Source organism: Eretmochelys imbricata, chromosome 1 (assembly GCF_965152235.1).
Source record: "Eretmochelys imbricata isolate rEreImb1 chromosome 1, rEreImb1.hap1, whole genome shotgun sequence".
Taxonomy (NCBI): domain Eukaryota; kingdom Metazoa; phylum Chordata; order Testudines; family Cheloniidae; genus Eretmochelys; species Eretmochelys imbricata.
In genome coordinates, this window is record NC_135572.1 from 273,506,420 (window position 1) to 273,529,529 (window position 23,110).

Sequence of the window (23,110 nt, forward strand, 5' to 3'; positions counted from 1 at the left end):
CTTCCCCCACATGCCAAAGCTAGATTTATACCCAGCATGCCTTCACCCGTCTCTGGGTAGAACCACAAGTTCTACCACTCTCAGACTTGATCTCTGGGCTGCATCCCCTCCTCCCCCATTTTCCAGCCATGTTATTCTGACAGGCCCAACTGTGTTTGGCACCTGTCAGCCCTTTTCGTCCTGTGACAATAGCTGATTAAAGTGGCTCAAAACAAAGCTTTATTTATTCACCCACATATACAGAGCACACAAAGCAAAGGGATCAAACAAACAAAGGCTTATCTGACCGGGGTCTTACCTACACTGTATTGTTTCCCTGCCAGCTTTTGTAAGTTCCCCTCAGCCCAGTTATCCCCCGTCTCTATCCAAGAAAGACAGCCCGCTTGCTGCCATTTCTCTCTCTCTCTCAGTGTCTCTGTCAATTGCTGTCCCTGGGCGCTCAACTCCCTCCCCACCTTCTTTGCCAGACCAGCATCATTAAGGTTTTAGCATCCCCACTAGTCCTGGGTTCATGTCTGGGCAAATAAACCTTGCCTGCCTAGCTGTAACCATGCAGGGTGTATTGCCCAATTAATAACTTCCCCATTGTTTCCTCAAGGACCTTTGCTATTACCTGGACTGTACCTCATCTTTGCCATTGTTTTGTTTCCTGTTTGTCTCCAAACAGACTCCCTTGATTTAGCTCCTTGTAGTCTGGCATGATAACAGGTAAATTGCAGTGCACCTGATATTCATAAAATTAAAACACATCACTCCCTGATTCTCCACAATCACAGTAGTGCCTACGAACCCAAGGTTCCTTTGGGTGCTAAGTATTGTACATACATCAGCAAAGAAGACAGTCTCAGCCTTTGACCGCTTCAGTGACAAGCAGGATTCAGCTGAGGGACACAACAGAAAAAGGGGCTGGGAGAGGACAGTAACAATAAAATGAACAGAGTCAATATGAAAAGTGTTCTGAGAATCAGAATGCCAAAATGGCGGTGGAAGCAAATGGTCACCCACGAACATTTGAGGGGCCATTTTCAAAGCTGAGTGAATATTTAGTTGCGCTACATCCATTATCACTAAAGGAGGTGAGGAGGTTGGCTACACTGGCCACACCTTGCCATCAAGGGAAATGTATTCTTTATTGTAGTGCTGTAGGAGCCCACACACTTCAGGGAATTACAGTGCATTACACAGAATGTAGGTAAAAAAGTGAGGGAAAGAATTATCTATAGGGAAAGAGTAGGATTTATTTTCCACTTGCACAGTTCTAATAACTGAATTCACATTCTGTATTATTTCATTCCATATAGTTTCTTTGTATGCCAAAGATATAAATAAGAGTGGCTGAGCTAGAATTAGCTAGTGTTTTGCTACTCTTTATGAGGGTGAGGCATGTTTGCAAAAACAGCCATCATCTTGCCAGCAGTGTAATACCTTGAATCTAAGATAAGCTGGTCTCTTCCTTGGCTAAAAATAGCCCAGTCTTCCTAATTCATTCATATATTCTTTTCGCCTCCCCATTTGGGTCCCTGGCAAGCTGCCATTGTGAAATCAGAACAGAGCTCTTAAATGATAGACTCTGCTGACCAATGGTGTTCTATTCCTGAAAGCCGATATCAGGATGCGCCTCAGGTTCAGTGTCTCTTTATTAGGAAATAACAATGGACAAGTTAAAATGGTGTTTACAGCAGTCAGACATATTTTGTAATGGTGAGCAGTAATTTAAGGTGCACTGTTATTAACTGGTTGATGTGAACTTTTCAAGTCAATGTGGATCTGTGGAAATGTTGGGTAATTTATGATTTCACACCATAACGAAGGGAAATTTGTGGGTTTGAGTGGTTTTGAATCACTTCCAGTACAAAACCAGGTTACCCAGTGAATTTTCAGCTGAGCTTTGCGCTGAGAATTGAAATTATTATTATAAATTATTTGCATTATAGTAGGGCTTTGAGAGTTCAGCTGAGTTTGAGGTTCTACGGTGGTGTTACACTCAATACAAACATGTGGTGAGATAGTCCTTGTCCCAAAGAGCTTAGAGTGTAAGCAGACAGGACCAACAAAGGGTAGGGGGAAAGAAATAAATACTATCACCATTTATAGAAGGGGCACAGGGAGATCAAACAACCACCCCAAGTTTGCAAAGAGAGTCGGTAGCAGAGTCAGGAATTGAGCCCAGATCTCCTACTTACTATCCAGGTCCTTAACAACAAGGCCATCCTTCCTCTTCTAAAAGAGAAACTTGGGATGGGTGGTGAACCCACCGGGACTGAATCTGGAGAAAATGGTTGCATGAACACATGAGTGAAAACAAGGGAGTTTGGAGTATCTCTAGATATAAACCTTAATACTATTACTGCAAATAGAAATTTCCCTTTTAGGGAATTTTTCAAGGACCTAGTCTGTCTTAAGACATCCTGAGTTCTAAACATACTTATCATGGTCAAGCCTTGAGGCCACAGTATACTGCATAGATGACAACTATGAAAATCATGTGGCCACAGAAGTATTACATTGTGCACATCAATAGCATGATATGTGCCTATGGATGGATATAATAAATGCAGTTAGGTCACAATTACCTATGATTTTGTTGTTTACAAGAAAATAGAGGAAACAACCAAAAATTAATTTGACCAAAAAGCAAAGCACAATATACTTTTTTAAAAAGTCAGTAAAAGCTGGAGAAAATTGTTGCGTCTGTATCGGTTTCTCTCAGAATCTATTCTGCAACTTAGAAACAGGATTTGGAGGCTCTGATGCAAAGTGAACATGATAACCAAGTAGTATAATTAATGCTAGAAACTATAACAGTAGCTTGCCACTTCCTGTATAAAACCTAACTGACTTCTTGCCTGTGATGTACGTAAGTGATACACCCATTTAAGGTTCCCATCCCAGCACCAATTTCTCTGCTGAATTGGTAGAGTTTGGTTATTAGATCAAATAGGCATATTGAGACCATAAATTAGATTCATGAGCCACAGAATACATATAGACAGGTTTCAGAGTAGCAGCCGTGTTAGTTGGTTAGTCTCTAAGATGCCACTAGTACTCCTTTTCTTTTTGAGAATACATATACCAGCTGATATGGACATATTCTGTACTTTTTCAATACAAGTACATGGAAACCCCTACCAAAATGTCACAGAAGTGTTTTTGATGGTGTTTTTGTTGTTGTTTTTTGATATTACAAGCAATAACTTTATGTTATTTAAAATACGGACAATTTGATACACTATAAATTTCACTATAGAAAGAATGCTCTGGATTGAGTTCACATTTTCCATTAGATTGTATGTAATTTGCAGTGTATTTGGATTGTAGAAATGGATATGTGTATTTTAAATCAGCTGTAAGGTCTCACAGATTCATCTTCCCACCAAGAGTGCTATTTGTCAGACCTTAAAAAAAATTTCTTCAGCTTTACTCGGTAAAATATTGGTACGTTTGTGGAAGTTTGAGTTGGTACATTCTGTGGGCAGCTCAGAGAGATCAGAAGACTGGGGATACCTCTACGGTCAGGCCAGCTGATTTGCAGACTGGATGGATAAGAGAAACACTGAGATCAGACAATTTTGTCTGGTGGAGGAATCAAGAGTAGAGGATGCTAATTTTGTAAGAGGAATGATGCAAACTAAGCCCAGAGTACATTTTGGAAGATCTGAGGAGAGGGGTTGGAGCCATGGACCATTCCGTGTGGAAAGTTAAAAGTCCCAGAGTCATTATAGAAGCAGCTGTGCATGGGAGGGACTCTATGCTTTGATGAAGAACTGCCATGCAGTGGACTTTTGCCATATGTAACTTTTTATAGCTATTGGCAAAATGCAGAGGGCAAGGGACTTTGATTTCAAGCAAGACAGCACAATGAAGCCAGTTGTACTGTTCCCTTCTTTTCTTACCATACAAATAAACAAACTCTTTTCAATTTGTGGAGACATTTGTATCTAGATGGTGCAAAGCACTAGAAAGCAAACATCTACCTTACACTGAGAAGGAATAGGCTTGATGACCAAACAGCTATTTTCCATCTATAATTTCTGTGATCTCTCCCCCTTCTCACATATATATACTTTAGAAAACCTGGTTAACAATATTAGAGATAGTGCCATCCTGAAAACCACCAGACATTTTGAGACAACCTTATTTATCCATCACCTATGTTCATGCTTCAAATCCTGGAAACTCTTCAAACAAATGTTTGAAGATACTATTTACTTAATGAAAAATAGCTAGTTTTGTTAAAGTTCGTTCTGAAAACAATTGAGTGGGGTTTTTTAACTTAATTTTTTTTTAAAATCAGCAAGCTTGGAAAATGGCTGCACAAATGTGTAAAGTCTGGTGAAGTTACAAGAAACTGAAAACAGAGGCTTAATGCAAAGTGCTAGGCAGCCTTAGCCATAGATGTTACTACTAGCTCAGCCCATAATACAGGTATTTAAGAGAAGGTCTAGCTGTATTTTTGTGTGTACGAGCACTTTCAGGACAGCATCTTTAAATAGCTCCACAATTCCAACATGCTCCTCTTCAAAACCTATGAAAAGCATCTCTATACATTAGGGACCCTTGAAGAGAAAAAGCTGAAGTTTCTTTGCGAATCTATTTCAGAGAGAAGATGAGCCAAAAAAGCATTAGAAAAATCTTTGAAAAGCAAATGACAGGGACATGTGTAAATAAGCAAATGACAGGGACATGTGTAAATCCCCTTGTGTGATTTGCCCAAAACTTTTCAGAAAACATTTTCTGAGATGACATGAAACATGTAAAAATTTCAGATAGACAAAGTGGTTTGGGTTATATTAGGAGTGCATTTCTTTGACCTGCCTACTCTAACCCAAATACAAAACAATATGTATATTAAACACCTGCAAACCCACTCCTCACCCCCATCAAAAAACCCTACCAAAACAAGACATATTTCTGTCCCCTGGGGAGAGAACAAGAGAACAAACAACATGTGATAGATGTTAGTCACGTCACCTAATTTGCTACTGGAATGCACTCAGGTACTATTGTAATGAGCACAATGTAGTAACCTGTTAGAATGGAGTCGGAAATCGAGCTTAGACTGGGAAGCTAGCTCCATTGTTAGCTACAGCGGGAGTAGCACCACTCCATAATAGACATAAATACCACATATTGATTAGTACCCATAATATCCCTGAAATACATTTATCACAATAAAATATTATGTTAAATGATGTAACAGTGATCATGAAAAAATATTTATATGCCCCATTACTTTATCTTACCTGTTAGCAGCTAGTTTGTTTGAGATAAACCCTCCTGGAATTTGTGTCACAATGTAACCCCAGAAAAATGAGCCATGTATAAGTCCTACTGTCTCTGGATCCCAGCTGAACTGAGCTTTCTGCAAATGAAACAGCATTTTAACTATAAGGTGAATATTTAACATATTGATTCCTGGATAAATCCTGTTTGGAAGTTGTTTAAAAGTCATCACTTGAGCCACACTTCCCATAGTACCATGGATAACATACACTGGACGTGTACAGACTACTTCTCAACCCATTACAGCACGGATATGACAACTAGCTCATTAAATAGTGCCTTGAAACACATTTGAGATAATCTCTTAAGCAGTCAAGTTTTGATTCGGGGGTTCAACCAGGATAAAACCAAGGACAGGTCTTCCTCAGTCAAGTCTTTGTGCAACTACCTCCTGGCGCTGATCTGCCTTGACCATTTTTGAGTCCCTAATAGCAATCCCCTTTTTAAATTCCTTTTCTTTGCATTAATAGGGAACTGATCTCTCATCTGGTGAGTTAGGTCCCTGGCAGTTATCATGTTTGCCCTTGTGACACATCCTTTGTTTTGGGTGGGATGCATATTTGGACCATTTGGACCTTTTTTATTTCATTGCAGTGTTTTTATTGTTGAGCCCTTAGATTCCTAGCATCAACCATCTGTGTTCAGTGGGGGGGGGGAGGGAAGGGAGGGAGGAGGTGGGGATGAAATTCCCAAAGAGGAGACACTCTGCTGGCTAGTGGGGAGAGACGGCTCCTTAAAACAAACCTGAATAAAAATAGCTAGCTAGGTATATTATATTAGATTAAATATGATAAGAATTATATTAGTTTTAAATTCGGGTACCAGCGCAATCAACACAGATGACCCATAGCCTACAAATGTCTGATGAACAGACACAAGCCTGAACTGTGTGTATCTGTCCCTATTTAATGTAATTGCATTCGGAAATATTTTCAGTCTACCTCTCAAAGCTCCCCCTGCATGCAGCTGTTACTGTTCTTTGTAAGAATGCTTAAATGAGCCTGTGTGACAGCCTTTGTTTGGATCAACCTTCTACTGCTGGGCATAGGAGAAGTGTGACATTCTGTTTCATGGTCATCCTCATGGTACGGAAACAGAGAGGAGGGGTGGTTAGCCTTCAGTTGAATCTTTCGAAAACAGCACCATCATTTGTATTGTTAATCAGGAAGCCTCACTAAAACACTACCCAAAAAATGGAAACTAAAGAGAGTCCTTAGCAGTGACATTTTGGTTTATGTTTGTGCCTTTCTGTATGCTACAAGGCAGATTCAGTTCACCCTGTTAGATTTTTTTCAAACAAACAAAATGCAAAACAGTTTCTCATTTTGATCAGACACTTTAATTAGCCAGTCACTCTAACAAAAGAGCTGAAAACATTGCTCTCACCCATCAATACAAAACTCAGATGAGATCATGCTAGTGGGCTGGGGTATTTTTTTATGGTTATTTTTTCCAAGTGCACGAATTAACTTTGCAGAATGTCCCCATTTTCTATTAATGATTTCTAGTTTAAAGCTTAAAATAATGGTCAGTCCTGAAAGCACAAAGGACTGACCAGTGTCTTGGTGTTTGGGAGACCTATAAGGGCACCTTGTCAAGAAGAAGGGAGGATTTGTGCCCAGAGCAGGGTAAGGACTAAATCAAGACTTGTGGGCACAGGCAATCCAATCTCAACCTGCCTCTTCTCGTCTGGGCGCTCCCTCTCTTCCCTGGCCTGTGTAGGAGATATATTCTGCTTCTTACCAAGTCCTGCCTCTTTGTGAGAAGCAGCATAGGCTGGATGGATCCTAGAGATCAGGAATTAGACAGAATAAGCCCAGGGCCAGCATGCAGCTCCATGCTCAGGGACTGGCCAATGGTGACTACCAGTGAGGAAGAAGTAGTAGGCTTTCCATCCACTTCTGGGGGGCTCATTTTGTGCTTGCTGAATCTGATCAGTTTGTTTAGCAGATGGGAGGAGGAGGAGGGAGAAGAATGGGAAAGGTTGTGGAGCCACAGCATGATGGGAAGGGTTTATCCAGCTCCCATCTTCCACATAGAAAAATAAGAAAGAAGCTTCTTGTCTTTAGAGTCATAGGGGTGGGAATGTCCCTGTGATCACAAGTAGAATTGATCAGCATTTTTTAGTCTTGAAAAATACTGTGGGCCCTTTTTACATTTTTCTAAAAACTGGTGACAATTTTCAAAAAAATTCATGAAGATTTTCACTTTTTTCCAAGCAGCTCTAGTAACAAACTGGTAGCAGCAAGGAAGTGTCTGCTTCCCATTAGAGCTGAGCTGATGACTTGGAAAAATGCGTACAATGGCAAAACAAAGGCTATCTATAGGCAGGCAGGCAAGGCCATGCTCTCCTGCTACGTCTGGGAGTAATATGATGCTTTGCAGTTCCACAGTGAATGGCCTTTGTCCAAGGAGCACAAAGCACATTAAAAATGTAAGTTAAAGCTCAATACTCCTGTGAAGTAGGTTATTATCCCCATTTTAGAAAAATCAGTCAAAAGACACAGAAAAGGTAAGTAACACAGTCAAGTTCACACCGGGAGCCAGTAGCAGAGCCAGGAATTAGACCCAAAATTCTGATGGCAAAATTTTTACAGGAATTTAGGCGCTTAGTGAGATCTTTCAAAGCATCTAGATGCTTAATTCAAACTGAAATGAATGGAAGTTGGGCGGCTAAGTGGTTTTGAAAATCCCACTTGGCATATATCTGCACCTGTAGGCATCCAAATCTCTTTAAAAATCTGGCCCTAAGGTATTAGTCACCTGCTCTAAGGACTTGAAAACCTCTCATTGATGTTAGTGGAGCAGAATCAAACCCTGACTATTGGACTTCACTACTTCTCCCACAGAAGTCAAGAAGTCAACAGAATACACCTGAGAAAAGACTATTTTTCCACTTAAATAAAGACATTGATGTGAGGTCTTAAAGAAGTCACTCTGGTTGTGGGACCAGCAACTTTGATCCTGGGGTACTTGATGACGACAAACTTTTCCCCCCTCACTGCAGTTAAGTTAAAGACCCAGCCACTGATGGAATGATGGAAGACATCAAAAGTAAAGAATAATTGTAGGATTTTTAAAAAAATCAGACATTGCTGACTAAAATTTTTTTTTAAATGAGTTTTTGTAAAGTTAGGCCCCTAAAACCAAACTGAGGCAGTGGCCTGATTCTCAAAAGTACTGGGCACCCTATCGCCACGGTTGGCAACTTTCACGTGGTAAATAAGCACCGCGACTTTCACAATAAACCAAAAATCAAGCTAATCCCATTTCAAAACAAGGCCAAAACAAGCCAATCCCTAAAAGCCCCAACACTCTATGTGACTAGATCCCTCCGGCGTGCAGTCTGGGACTGTAATGGGCCTGCTGTGCACCCCTGACTCTCTCCCTCCCTTGCCCCAGCTTGCCCCTGCTTGCCCCCCTTTGCTGGGAGCCGATCAAAAAAAAGAAGAAACAAGCAACAAGCTACAAGCCACACAAGCAACAAGCTACAGCCAAAAACTAGCCAACAAGCAACTCACAATCCAATTAAGCCAAAAACAAGCCCAATTTCTGCATTTTTTTTTCACGGGTTTGGCATGTCTGCCTATTGCTCCCCTTTGCTAGGTTCTCAGCACTGAATTCATCAATGACCTGATTTTCAAAAATTAGGATTTAGGAGCCTATCTTTAGGCACCTGTTTTTTAAATCTTTGGCCCTATATGCATAATAGGATCATCCGGAGTTACACTAGTTAGGATAAATGTACAGGGCATATCAACCTTTCGCTCCAGAACATAAAACAACTAATTACTACTGAGGATTAGGAAAGACCTTCCCCCTTAGCTATACTCTTGATAATTGTTTATTATGGAGGTTATTATACCTTCCTTGGACATTTCTGGTATTGGCTGCTATCAGAGCCAGGATACTGTTCTGATCGCGATAACCCTTATGTTTCTTCCCCATTTAGCATCTTATCTTTTGGGGATATTCCTGCAAAAGGGATAACGAGGGAAATCAGTGGGATGGCTTGCTGCTCCTTGTATACAAGTAGCTCCCTGTCCCCCAAGAGTTACTAGGTTTTGCACACTCAACTTCCCTTCTCTGTTGCTTCCCACCTGCCAGACCTGGCTGCAGAACACCCTTCATTTTGGGAGTGACTGCTCCAAAAACAAATGTCTTTTTAAAGCATGGTGGGGAGAAGTTTAGAAGCAATGCTATTAGATTTGTTTTCTCTACCTCCACGCCCCCCTCCCCCCTTCCCATGGCAATGCACAGGAGTCCCCATGCATTCATCTGACAATATACCCTGAGCCATAAGGAAAACCAATAAATTGGGTATTAAACAGTAAAATGCCCAAGCCTAAATAAACCATGAGTCATGAAATACTTCTGGCTAAAGGGAAAACAATCCAAAAAATGTTAATTGTACCTTGCATGGAAACGCTAAAAATCTTTGCATTCCCATTTCTCAGCTTAATCTAATGCTAAACTAAGCAGTTTGGAACTCAGAAAAAGCCCACTGGACTCAGAACAAGCTCTGTACAGGCCACAGCAAGGCAACCTTGTCTATATGCTGCTCCATGGTGTGCTCAACCCTGACCCAGAGGGACCAAACCCTGACCCAGAGGGGACCACCTCTGGGATTGAAAAGCAATTTTTGGGGGGAAGCCATTATAAGTAGAGGGTGATCAGCACCTTCTTTGAACCAGTGTATGCCCATGCATTGTGTGAAAGATGTAGGTTTCTATAAGTAGGCCCATCTTGTGATTAAGATATTTGACTGAGACCCACAAGACCCAAATTCAATTTATGGCCCTGCGTGATCTTGGGCTAGTCTCTCTGCGTCTCCGTTTTCCCATCTGCAATAGCACTTCCCTACCTCACTGGGGTGTTATCAAGATAAGTATTTGTGAGGTACTTTGATGGTGCGGTAGTAGAGGCCAGATAAGAACGAAGACCAACAGATGCTTCTTTACCTGAAGCTCTGGTTTTCCATTCACATAGATTGTGCTGTTGTTAACCATTTCCACTATGGCAACACCCAGATTGCACCTAATTCCAAAAGAAATGCAAAAGCCCAGACCACTCATTATGGCAATGATGTAGCGCTTGGGTAGTCCACAGCAATAGCAGTCACATAGGGGAGGTTTGTGAGTAGTCGCCAGCACAGGCCTTCCCTCTTCAGTCAATTCAATGTGATCTTCTTCTGTGTTGGTTCCATCAATTTTTCTAAAATGATATGAAGGAGAAAAGGAAAATGTATTATTCTGCCAGTAAAACTCTTTCATATGTGCATGGCAGCAACACACTCTAATCGGCCACAACACACTAAATCCGTAGAAGAGATTTAACTCTTGCTATAATGCAGTGAATTAAAAAGCAGTTATACTTTTAAAGGGCTAGATCTTCAAAAACTGCCTGAATTTTTTTGCATGTGCAACCTTCCAAGTCCACAGACCCACATCAGGTAGTTGGACATCTAACTGGCCAGATGCTCGTGCAAGTGCTGTTTGCAAGCACAAATATGGAAGCTGTGCTGAGGTTATCAGAAATGACGAACTCCACAAAGGAAAATAAACTCCGCATTGCCAATGCTCTCCAGTTTAACCATAATTACCAAATGTTCTAAATTATACTGAAAGCACACACAACGCTCTTTTTTTATAGATCTCAGAGTGCTATACAAAAGGAAGGTATTAGCAGCCCCATTTTACAGATGGTGTCGTAATTGTAGGGATCCTGACCCAAAAAGGAGTTGTAGGGGTGGTCGCAAAGTTATTGTGTGTGAGGGGTGGGGGGGTTGCGGTACTGCTACCCTTACTTCTGAGCTGCTGCTGGCAGTGGCAAGGCCTTCAGAGCTGGGCAGCTGGACAGCGGTGGCTGCAGGCCAAGAGCTCAGCTCTGAAGGCAGAGCCACAGCCAGCAGCAGCGCAGAAGTAAGGATGGCCTGGTATGGTATTGCCAAGGGCGGCTGGTGAACCGCCAGATGGGGGCAGCTAGTCCCCAGCCGGCCCACCCCACCGCCTGAGGACCTGCGCCCCTTCCCCCGCAGGAGCCTCCCCCTTTCTGCGGCCGCCAGCCCCACCCCAGCCTCGGAGCACCGGGCAGGTGGGCCAGCAGTACAGCCACTGAGAACAGGGTGGGTGGGTAGTGTGTGCCCCCCCGCCCCAGAGCACAGGGCAGGCAGCATACAGCCCCACCCCCTGAGCACAGGGTGGGCTCCCCTGGCCCCCAAAGCGTAGGGCTCATGGGCCCCGCTTCCTGGCCCCAGCGCCTCCAGCCCCCCACCCCAGCGCCAGGCAATCGAGCCCCAGCACCCGGGGCCACCCAGCCACCCCAAGTCCAAGCCACCCCAGCCAGCTTCCCTGAAGAGGAGCAGCCTGCATGGGCTGGGGCAGGGCAAGCAGGAGGTGGCTCACTCAGGGAGGAGCGTGGGCGGGGCCATGCTGGGCTGTTTGGGAAAGCAAAGCCTTCCCCAGCCTATGTGACACGTCGCCCAGAGGTATTGCCACCCTTACTTCTGCGCTGCTGCCTACAGAGCTGGGCCCTCTGTTAGCAGCTCCCATTGTCCAGCCGCCCAGCTCTGAAGGCAGCAGGGCAGAAGTAAGGGTGGCCTGGTATGGTGTCGCCACCCTTACTTCTGCGCTGCTGCTGGCGGGGCGCCGCCTTCAGAGATTGGCGCCTGGCCAACCGCCCCTGATCTCCAGCTGACTAGATCTGAAGGCAGAGTAGAAGTAGGGATGGCAATACCGTGACCCCCTAAAATAACCTTGTGACCCCCCCCGCAACTCCCTTTGGGGTCAGGACCCCCAATTTGACAAACGCTGGTCTCCTCTGTGAAATCTGTATAATATAAGGTAAAAGCACACAAAAGACCAAATTTCATGGGGGGAGACCAGATTTCACAGTGCGTGACGCGTTTTTCATGGCCGTGAATTTGGTAGGGCCCTACTCATTATAGAATGCACCACCTGTTTGGGGGGTCTGCCCCGTTTTCTGACAGTCATCCCTGACATTGACACTCACAAACAGAATGACAGAGGGGTATTCAGATCTCTGGGCCTGTTTCAGTTTCAAATAATTTTTTTTGAAGGAAGGCATGCAGAGTATTCAGGTTATACTATTATACAAATATCTGGACACCATTTACAAAAACATCCCAATACAAGTGGAACACAATTTGTTTAATACAAAAATATTGTAACATCTCTTATTAACAACCTTTCTGGGCACACTCAGATTGCTCTAATACAGTGTCTCTCAGCGTTTTCAGGTGGGCAACCCTTTATTCAATATCAAAAATGTTCATGACGTCCTTGCATGTATTATAAAAGTAAGAGTAAAAAGTGTATGAATACTAACAATAAGCCTATATAATTTATTTGTGTGTGCGTTTTGAGAGGTTGACGGAATACTAGAACTTGAAGGATAAGAATGAGCAGGGAGTGGGGAAGCAAGGTTTTCTTTGCTTTCAATTGTTATCAACACCTCCCAACCCCCCAGGGGTCATGCCAAACAGTTGAGAGACACTGCTGTAATAAATTCTTATCCCCCTATTTGGTCAGACAAAAGCAACTTCGCTTTATTTAGTGCAAGCATCTCTTCTTAATGAATGCATAGCTACCAGAAGTATTAGTTCTTCTGGGCAATGACTGCTCCACCTTACAGCACTTAACACCATGAGGCCCCTGGTGATGGAGGCTCTGGGTTCTTCAGTAATGTAAACAGGGGTTAAAGTAACTTAAAGGACTTACCAGTAATCAGGGTGGCCGAGGTCCTGGGCAAGGTGGGGGCGTGGCTCTGGGTCCCCGGAAGGGGTGGGGCCTCGGGCAGAAGGGTGGGGCTGGGGCCAGACTCCCCCAGCCAGCCCTTCAGCACTGCCCAAGCCCACACCACCCGAGACTCTGGTGACGATTTAAAGGGCTTGGGGAAATCACTGGGCCCCGGGACAGCTGCCCCTTTTGTGCCCTCCCCCTCCCAGCAGCCCTGTCGGTATGGTGCTTAAAGCTCTGCCACGGCAGCGCTTTAATGTCAGCTGTGTACCGGCCCATACCGGCAGCCACTTTCTTACCAGTACACCGTATCGGCCCATATCGACTTACTTTCACCTCTCAATGTAAGTATTAGAAAAGAATAATAGTGAACTCAGTGCTGGTGAAAAGTGCCAAACTGGCAGCCTGGAGCTCCCAAGCCTTCTGTTTATCCACACGAAAGATCCAGTGTCTACAGTGCAAACTTCCCCACACTGTTCCTATATCATGCCTTGAGCGTGCTTTGAAGGGTAAGAAAATAATTTAATCTCCTGGTCCTAGCCTCTTTGCTGAGATTGCCTGTTGTGGTGATAAATTTTGTGATGTAAACACTGTCCACTGCAACCAGATTGAAACTTAATTCACACTGGGCAATAAATCACCACTAAATAGTAACAATGTGCTGTCCTGGCCTGGATTTGACCCAGTGAGCTAGTGGTGACAGGTTCACTTCTACAGCCCACTTAAAAATCTCCTTAAATCCAGTAGTTCCCAGACTTCTCCTGAGCCCCCATTGTGCTGGATTGATTGGAAGATGACTCCCTCTGCTGTGCTTCCTCACACTGTGCTCTAGCACCATTCCTGTAATCTCATTTTCTGTCTCCTGGCCTCTAGTCCTCTCTTTTTCCTTTGCATCTTTTACATGTGTGCGTTGTGTGCATGTCCATTCTAATTATTATTCCTCTGCTCGTTTGCTTTGTCTCTCCCTCCTGGATCCTCATTCACTAGAAGGCAACATGCTATCTGGTTTAGAGGCAGCTATTGGTGGCTGCATGGGGCCAGACTATATGTGTTCCCTTGGGCCCGTGAGAGACTAGTTCTCTACATGCAAACTGTTCCTGTGGCTGGTTGCTTTAGGGGTCATTGTGGACATAGGGTAGGAAGTTGAGTGACCTTCAAGGAGCCAGCTGCTGCTTCAACTGTCATCACGTGAGCACATTTGCAATGAGAGTTGGAGCTGATTGGGGGCTAAGTCTTCCCCTCTTCCCCAAGGCGGCCTGTCCTCCATTGCTGGGAAGCACTGCCCTAAGCCACCCACCTATCAGAAATCATTAAGACATGAGAGCATTTTCTGTTCAGCTTAAACTATTGATAAAAGAAATGCCTTTAAAACCAAACCTCATTTGGCTCATGATTGCATTTACATTAACTATCATTATAGTTAGCATTATTCCTTTCAAAGCACTCTCCTACTTCTGATACTACTCCTGGCCCTAGCATAGATGTGTCAAATCTCTTACATTTAGACAATGCTGTTATATAGGACGTTGCTTTCCAATCCAACCAGAAGCAGAATTTTTTAGAAATATTGAAAAAAAAATACTGTTAGCGTGAGATTTCCAGCCACATTTTGCAGACTGAAGAGGTGTGAATAAGCTTTGGAAAAGCATCTTTGCTTTGGGGGATTCATCACAGCTCTGCACCTCTTGCCATTCACCCAATATAAAACTATACATAGCAAAATTGAATCTTAAAGTCTAGCTAAGCAAGAATTTTCATTTTAACAAAAATAAAAAGTTGCAAAACCAACTAGCATAATAATCTAGGCACTTGTCTTTTCAACAGCAAGTTCATTTTTCTGTGGTTATGCATTTCATATTCATCATGCCCAATCTACAAGAATATCGCTGGTAGAACTGGTAGTTACCTTAAGAGCAGAATGAACTTTAAGTGCACTCTCTGTACATAAGCTAAATTTTTCCCTTCCCAACATTAACTTTTTATTCATTGCTTTAAAATGGTGGATTTGGGCCTTAGGTCTCAATCCATCAAAACACTTAAAAGCATGATCAACTCTGAACATACGAATATCCACGTTGAAGTCAATAGCCAACTCATAAGCTTAAGCATGTGCTTAATCCAATGAAGCCTGGAGCCCTTAGACAGCACTTGCATTACACAAAGCCTTTCAGTTTATGTTATTTGTCACCTGGAAATCAGCTTTGAAATGACAGACTCAGAATGCGACTCTCTGCATCTGCTGAGGAATTACTATTGAAGGATTTTATTGCTGTGAAATGATGAGCAGAATTACTTATAAACGCCAAGGAAGACTGAACTGCTTTGCAAGGTTATGAAATGGTTTAACTTTTTCTGATAAGAGCTAGTTATTTCCTTTTTCCAGGTACCCGGCCTGTAGCATATTTGCAGTACATCACTCTTCTATTTTCCCCTGTTAATATCTCCTGTTGTATAGCCACACTCACCCTTGGTTGATGTTCGTTCATACAAAAAAAAAATTGATATTCACATAATTCTCTGATAAGATGTCAGTGATGTTGGTCTGGTTGCTTAAGAAATGGCTAATTTACACCATTCCGTAGCCTTTAGGGGCTTGTCAGAACTATTTACTCACAGTCTAAATAACCGCTGTAATTACGGGATATGATTAAAACAGAAATAATTTCACATACAAAACTGTGCTGAGGGCCATCCTGCTGGCACAAGGCAACTTAGACTTAACTAAACTATAGCTTGCTACATTTTTTTAAATACTCATTTCTTCTCAAAAGTTACTACACTTGATCAGAAGTAGGCATTTTCCCCCCTGCTTCCAATTGACACAAGAGTAGAATTCAGAGTTTTAAAAAAGTGGAGATTCCTGAACAAAGCTGTTGCAGATCTTACATATTTTGTATTTAAGGGGAATGATTTTGTTTCCTGATTATTTTAGGCCCATTTAAAAGAAATGGTTTTGTCACTTATATGAACAATATGAAGTTGTTTTTCCAACACTCAGCATTAAAATATAGCTGCCTGCCAGTGGAACCTCCATAGCATCTCTTAGTTGGGTGTGTGGCAGAAAAGCTGTTCTAGAGACAACACATATTTAAATCTGGGAAGAAATTCAAGGCCCCTTTTGAACCTTCAGTCCTGCCAAAGCTTTTACAGCACCATAGCTGTAACAGTGCTGAGTGATTCTATTCTGTTACCACACTGAAATCAGATAGAGAAATCTTGCCAGAGCACATGCAGGTGGGCTGTCTCCAGCTGATCTACCTGTAGCTAGCTGAAGCATCCTGGGAGAGCTGAAATGCCTTAAGCATAACATCCTCCTGACCGCTATAATTGTAACCTACCATCCCTCCCTAACCAGCAGGTAGCGTCCCACGCAAAAGACTGTGCAAATCCATAACGTAAAAATAATAGATTTAGCGGTTTCCTATTGATTTTACCATATCCTTTCAAACATGAGATTTCATTTAAAAGTTCTGAAGTCTCTACACTTTGCAATGACAATGCTAACTGATACATCACACGCTGTACGTCTCATGTTTTCACTGTAACACAAAAGTTTAACGCCAGCCTCAGACTTCCTCACATCATAAATAACATATCACACTGTCCACCATTGCATGGATTTCTAAGAGATCTTGATGAGATTGGAGTTAAAATTTTGTTTTATAGTACCATCACAAAGAATGTGGGATATATAAATGTTGGACTTGTTTAGGACTTATAGACAAAGGATCAAAGTTTGTCAGTGAAAGTAATGTGTGCAAATTAAGATATATTAAAGGAGGACACATTCAATGGACAGTTTCTTGCTTTTAAGGGTTTGTGTGGGTTGGTTTTTCCTTTAAGCAACTGGTTTTAATTACCTTTTTTTCTTTGGGAAAATTGTACGTAAAAGTGAAATTGATCCGTCTGGTTTCATTGTCCAAGCTGAGTGAAATGCCAGAAGTAAACAACCATAGAAAGTGAAAAGGTTAAATTATTAAGACTGCTGTGATGTAAAAGTAGTTATTAGTAAGCCAAAATATGTAATTAGTAAGCCAAAGTATGTAATTATCTTCCTTTGACAATCTAAGTCAGAAGTTATTGATCAACAAAGCAAATCTTCCAAGAAAGTGGAGCGAGAGGCAGGCAAAAGTAAATTAAAGAACTGTTCTTTGAAATAAGTAAGATTTTAAGTAACAGCAGCATTTTGGGCAGCTGACATAGATAAGATGATTGTGCAAAGCTGAAACATCTGTTCACACCTATACATTTTCAGCTGACTGACAATGCTCATAGACATGAAAACATTCCTCTGACCCAAGACTTGGTGTAGTGCTTAGTGAACCAGGAAAACTAGGACCTTGGGCCCAGTATTGCTTCCACTGAGTCACAATTTTACTATGGACTTCAATGAGAGCTGGACTGGGCCCTAAGAAGATATAGGTTGAATATTCAACTCTCCCTTATAGCACAGTAACCCAATTAAAAAATATGTGTATGCCTCACATCTGAGGCATATTGCAAGATGCTTCAGAATACATGCAATGCCCTATTTTGTCTAGTTTAATTTGAACAGAGTGCTGTAGGACATTGTTCCGCCTGTGCTCATACTGGCCATGATCATCCCGTATATCACGCCATTTCTTTGTCCTTCACACGATTTTTTTTCCTTTTGGTATTAAGTTCTGAAGAATAAAATTTGAGAATGAACATTTGGACATCAAGCACGGATGAACAGATCTCCACAAGGCATGGCCTCGCACACTTGCTCGCCCTTTTTACACTGGTACTTCCTAAAATTCAGAAACAAGAAAACAAAATGGTGGTTACAATAATAATTTAAAATAGGGCTTTGTTTAAAAAACATTTATGGCCACCAGGAATGCATGACCTCTCTCTCCACAGCCCCTGGATTTTAAGGCTATTCCCAGTTGTGCATTGTAAATTATTCATCTTCGAATCTGATCATGTTTCTTCTTGAGGGACTCCCAATCTTTCACCCCTTCAGCAGTCTTATCTTGCCTTGTCTTCTGCCCTACCTTTTCCCATGCAGAGCCTCAGGCTTCACTCACTTCTTCCATACAGGTAGGTAGTCTCATATGGGGAGAGGAGCAAGCAAAGAACACTCCACATCTCCTCTCCTGTGGGAAGGTTCCACTCCTCTTGACTGGGTCTGCATGTGGTTCCAAGCCAGAGGAGAGCTTAATGCTGCATGCTGGGATGCATTTGCCAGGATAGGTCAGACTTACTATACAAAAGTCTCTTGGATTTTCCTACAAGCCTTCTTATTTTCATCATTTATGAAGGATTAGTTTTAGAAGTTCAGAAATGTCCCCTTTTAGTGTGTGTGTACTTCTCAGGGGCATTATCCACACACTTTCAGATTTATTACCCATTCATAGATAGCCATCTAAACTTTTGGACACAATCCACCTGGGAATTTTAAGGATGTATGTATCCCACCCTTAAAGTTCATACACTAAATATTTGAAAATCTATTCAAAACAGAATGTCAGTAGAGCTCCTATATTTAGTGTTCATAGACACGGTACTCGTTTATCCTTTGCCGCTTTTTCTAGTCATTTTCTTTCCTCTTGAACAAGGTCTTTGGATTTTTCATACTAAAACTACTGATTAAACAGCCTGAATGAACTTTTTAAAAGTCCCAAAATTACTAGGAAAAAAAATAATTTTTAGAGCAAGTGCACCTTCACCTCGCTGTATTTATTTATTTTGGTGTAGAAACTAAACCACATTTGGCAAAGATAGGCAATTACATACAGCAGAATAGAGCAGAATTTAAACAGTTTCATTTTTTAATTATTTAAAATTGCACAGATGCTATAGTGATGGGAAAATTATAAGTACCTACAATACAGATTGATACATTTCAGAATAACCATTACCTGATACAAGGGGGCTGTAGCAACATGAGAATTACACAACATTCAAATTTCACATCTTCCTCTTTAACATCATTAACTGTCCTCAACACACTCATCAGTTTCATCGTGGCAGCAAGAATTAGCAGATTCAGTGTAACCTCAAGGATTCAAATATCAGTCAACTAAAACCCTCATTTATCCAAAGATGAACACACCTTCTGAGGTCTTGTTCAATCACTCGGGATTTGTCCAGGTTCTAGTCATTGATGGCCAACTCTTGGAATAGCAGCACCAATGCAAAAACCTTAGTGTACGCAGGCAAACGCTATGCAAACTGTGATTTGCAACACAGCAGCTTACCCCCGTTTCAAGCAGGGGTAAACTACACGGAATGGCACTATAGTAGATTTGGTTGTCTACACTAGGGGTGCAGCTACACAAGTGGTTGCTCAAAGACAGCTGAGATCCTCATGGTATACAAGGCCTGAGATTGTGCTGTAGCGTATAAAGTTCTCTACACGGAAATCCTTAAGCGCATACGTCTGCAGAGTTTAGAAGTTTTGCAGGAGAAAGCCTCTTTTCCTGGGAAATGCAGAAAAGCCTGCAGACTCCTGGCCCCAACACCCATTAATCCAAGTCCAAAATCAGCTGAATGAATTTTAGGCTAATCAAGAACATGCTATTATTGCACTTTAAGCTTGTTCTAAATTGGAATGGTTAAAGCAATTTCTAAAACCTCTAGCTAAGTTATTCCAACTGATGACAAGCTAGGGTTAGCAGATAGCAACTGTGAAAAAACTGAACACGGGTGGGGGGTAATAGGCGCCTATATAAGAAAAAGTCCCCCAAAACAGACTATCCCTTTAAAAACGAGATATCTGGTCACCCTACAACAAACAGCAACTTGAGCTTCCATAAGATCACACAGGAGGGAATTATTGGATCAATGGATCTTAAATTGCAAGGATCATTTTAAAATATTTGAATGGAAAGTAGAAGAATACCATTTATGCAATTATTTTGGAAAAAAAATCACACCTTTAACCCATCATATTTTCCAATGCCTGTAATTTTTTCTACAGGTTGCTAAATAGCAATCTGTAATCAGTCATCAACCAAATATTAGAAAATGTGTAATATTCTGTGCTGATTTACATACTGTTGAAGTCAGTGTGGCTGGATGGGGAACAAAGTCAAGGCTGAATTTGGCCCAGCACAATTACCATCATAAAAACAAAGGTCATATTTTTAGTTTGTTTTAAATAGCCGTGGGTGAACCTCAAGCTAAACAGCTACGTTTTAATAGTTTACAGAACTTTTTCAAACATAAACTAGTTTGGGCTCCAGATCTCCCAAGAACAGGCTTTCTCATTAAACTTTCAATGCTTCTTGGTTTGAGCCTGGTTGTAGACACAATGAGAATAGCCTTGCATTGTATTCTCCCTTGGCATTAAAATTGGGAAGGGCAGAAGCATGTGAACATTTAAAAAGAAAAAGTTTAACAGACTTTTCTCTACCTCAAATAGGGCTTGGTTTGGCTCACAACAAGTTCTGGGCAAAGCGTGAGACCAGTTCTTACTGATGGGTATTTGAACCAGTTGCTGAACTCTAACAAGAGCTGGCAAACATTTGGGTAACAAAGACAATTCAAAGCTTGAGTGAGTTTTCCACATGGCAACCAAATGAACTGCCAACAAGCCACATGGATATGCCACCTGAATGTTACACTATAAACACTAAGTACATTTGTTCATATGGACCAGCAGGATTCACAGCAAAATGACTTGTGATTTAGTTGTACAACCATGCTCCTTGGTTGTGTGTGTACTGTTTATATATTTTGCAAGTCAAAAAGCAAATGCCTGGCTTTGTATAAAAGATGGAGAAAAGTTCAGGAGAAACTACGCAGGGAATAAATACTCTGAGTATGCTGCAGTGTGTTTACAAGGTGTAAAACAGAGGAGGGCCAACTGTGGCCCGTGGGCCACATCTGGCCCGTGGGACCATCCTGCCCGGCCCCTGAGTTCCCAGCCGGGGAGGCTAGCCCCTGGCTCCTCCCCCGCTGTGCCCCCTCCCCTGCAGCCTCAGCACACTGCACCACCAGTGCTCTGGCCCGTCACTCCTGCTGGGCAGCGTGGCTGGCTCTGGCCGGGCAGCGAGCTCCTGCTGCTCTGAGCAGCATGGTAAGGGGGCAGGGAGTGGGGGGGTTGAATAAGGGGCAGAGGGTCCCAGGGAACAGTCAGGGGACAGGGAACAGCAGAGATTGGATAGGTGTGGGAGTCCCAGGGGGCCTGTCTGGGGGCAGAGGTTCGTGGGGGGGTTGGATAGGCATGGGAGTCCCAGGGGGTGAGGATAGGGGTCAGGGCAGTCGGGGATAGGGGGTGGTCAGGGACAAGGAGCAGGGAGGAGTTGGATGGGTCAGGAGTTCTGAGGGGGGCAGGAAGTGGGAGGGGGCGGATAGGGGGTGGGAGCCAGGCTGTTTGGGGATGCACAGCCTTCCGTGCCCGGCCCTCCATACAGTTTTGCAACCCTGATGTGGCCCTCGGGCCAAAAAGTTTGCCCATCCCTGGTGTAGAAGTCCTCACTATAGCAAGAGATATGTTAGTGACTCCTTAAAAAAAAAGGATTCTCTCCCACTCTTCTGCATATATGTACCACAGTGTAATATATAAATGAATTCATTTTTTTCCCCTTTCTCTGAATAGAAGACAAGCACAGATGCACCAAGAATTATACCTGGATCAGCACTCCCAAAACTAAAAAGCAGAAATTTGATCTTTGTATGTAAAAGCACATATCAATTGAATAGAATAAAATAAATTAACAATAAATCAAATTGCAAACAGTGGCCTGATCTTACAAACATTTAAGTATGTGCTTAACATTAAGCATGTGAGTAGCACCATTGAAGTTATTGGCACTTTATTATGCATAAAATATAAAAATAAATGAAGTCAATAGAACTATCCATGTCTTTAAAGTTAGCATGTGTGTAAAGGTTTGCAGGATAGAGGCCTTTACTGATAATATTACTATTTTGTACTAATATCCATGTTTCTCCTTTACTTATCAATTTGATTCCTTTGTGTGTGTATAGTTTTTTTTTAAATTATTCAAAAGTAAAAATGTTCACGCTTTTGTTTTATTTTAAACTTCCAAATTAAGGTGAAAATGGTGAACTTTTTTTTCCTGCACCTAATAAACCCCAGATTCTCTTTTCTGTCTTTCAAACTCCTGTTTGCCCTAGCTAAAATACACACACACACACACACACAAGATTTTCACTGGATGGCTTTTCTGTTATTGATCAAGGGTAAAATTTTCAGAAGTACCTAAGCAATTTAGGAGCCTAAATCTCATTGAAAGTCACTAGGCTTCTAAGTCAATTGGGCATTTTTGAATATTTTACCCTAAATCTTTTTAAACATCTACCCATACAGTTTGCATGTCGTAATTTGCACAATGATCATCATTTCACATGCAAGCCAAAAGTAGAAATCACTTCCATTAAATATTTAAAACTGTGTTTAACTGTGGTCCTTTTTCATGCTCTACATAACACTAGAGTAATGTTTCATAATTTACTTTCAACTCTTGTTCAGCATAACATACCTTATAGTCTAGATAGAGTCAATGCTGTAACGTTATTTTATTTGCTAACGTTTGTATCTTCTCATGTGTGCTCAGCTATTTTTTCTGCAACCTTAACTCCTATTTTTATTAACAGATTTTTCTTCACATCTTTCCTTTTAATAAACATAACCCTAAAATTTCTTTAACTAGAACAAAATATGAATCCTTCTTGGATGTTTCCATAAGATTTTACCTTTGCAGATTCCCCAGAGAGTCACTGACAGTGGTCTTCACCTCTTCCTTCCCTGGTTTCAAAAATCTGTCTTTCAGTAAACTAAACCCTTCAAAAGGCATTTTGTCTGTCTTCTAAATAAATCCTTTTGGTTAACAGTTATTCACTGCTGCAGTCATAGTTGCTGTTTTCAGACTTGGGGGTCACTGTTAGTCACCTTGTTGATCTCTGGGACAACCACCAGTTGGTCTAGAAAGTAGCCCAGAGGGAAAATTCAACGCAGATCCTCCAGAACAAGAAAGTCAGGCAGGCAGAGCTCCAGTGTGAAATCTTCTAAGAAGAAGGAAGGGCTCAGCAGCACAATTGCTGCAGCTCCACGGTGTATGTGCGACAGGGGCTTG

General features: G+C 42.0%; 1 protein-coding gene across 2 annotated transcripts in view; it reads right to left on the bottom strand.

The window, feature by feature from the left end:
- Window positions 1–22,831, bottom strand: part of SLC17A8 (solute carrier family 17 member 8) — a 41,307-nt gene extending 18,476 nt beyond the window's left edge. For both annotated transcript variants that reach the window (XM_077807664.1, XM_077807663.1), the window contains exons 1-3: window positions 22,731–22,831; window positions 10,245–10,497; window positions 5,244–5,362 (exon numbers count right to left, since the gene is read on the bottom strand). In XM_077807664.1, the coding sequence (XP_077663790.1) occupies window positions 5,244–5,362; window positions 10,245–10,497; window positions 22,731–22,831 (473 nt within the window). The remainder of the gene's footprint in view (window positions 1–5,243; window positions 5,363–10,244; window positions 10,498–22,730) is intronic.
- Between the last annotated feature and the right edge of the window lie 279 nt (window positions 22,832–23,110).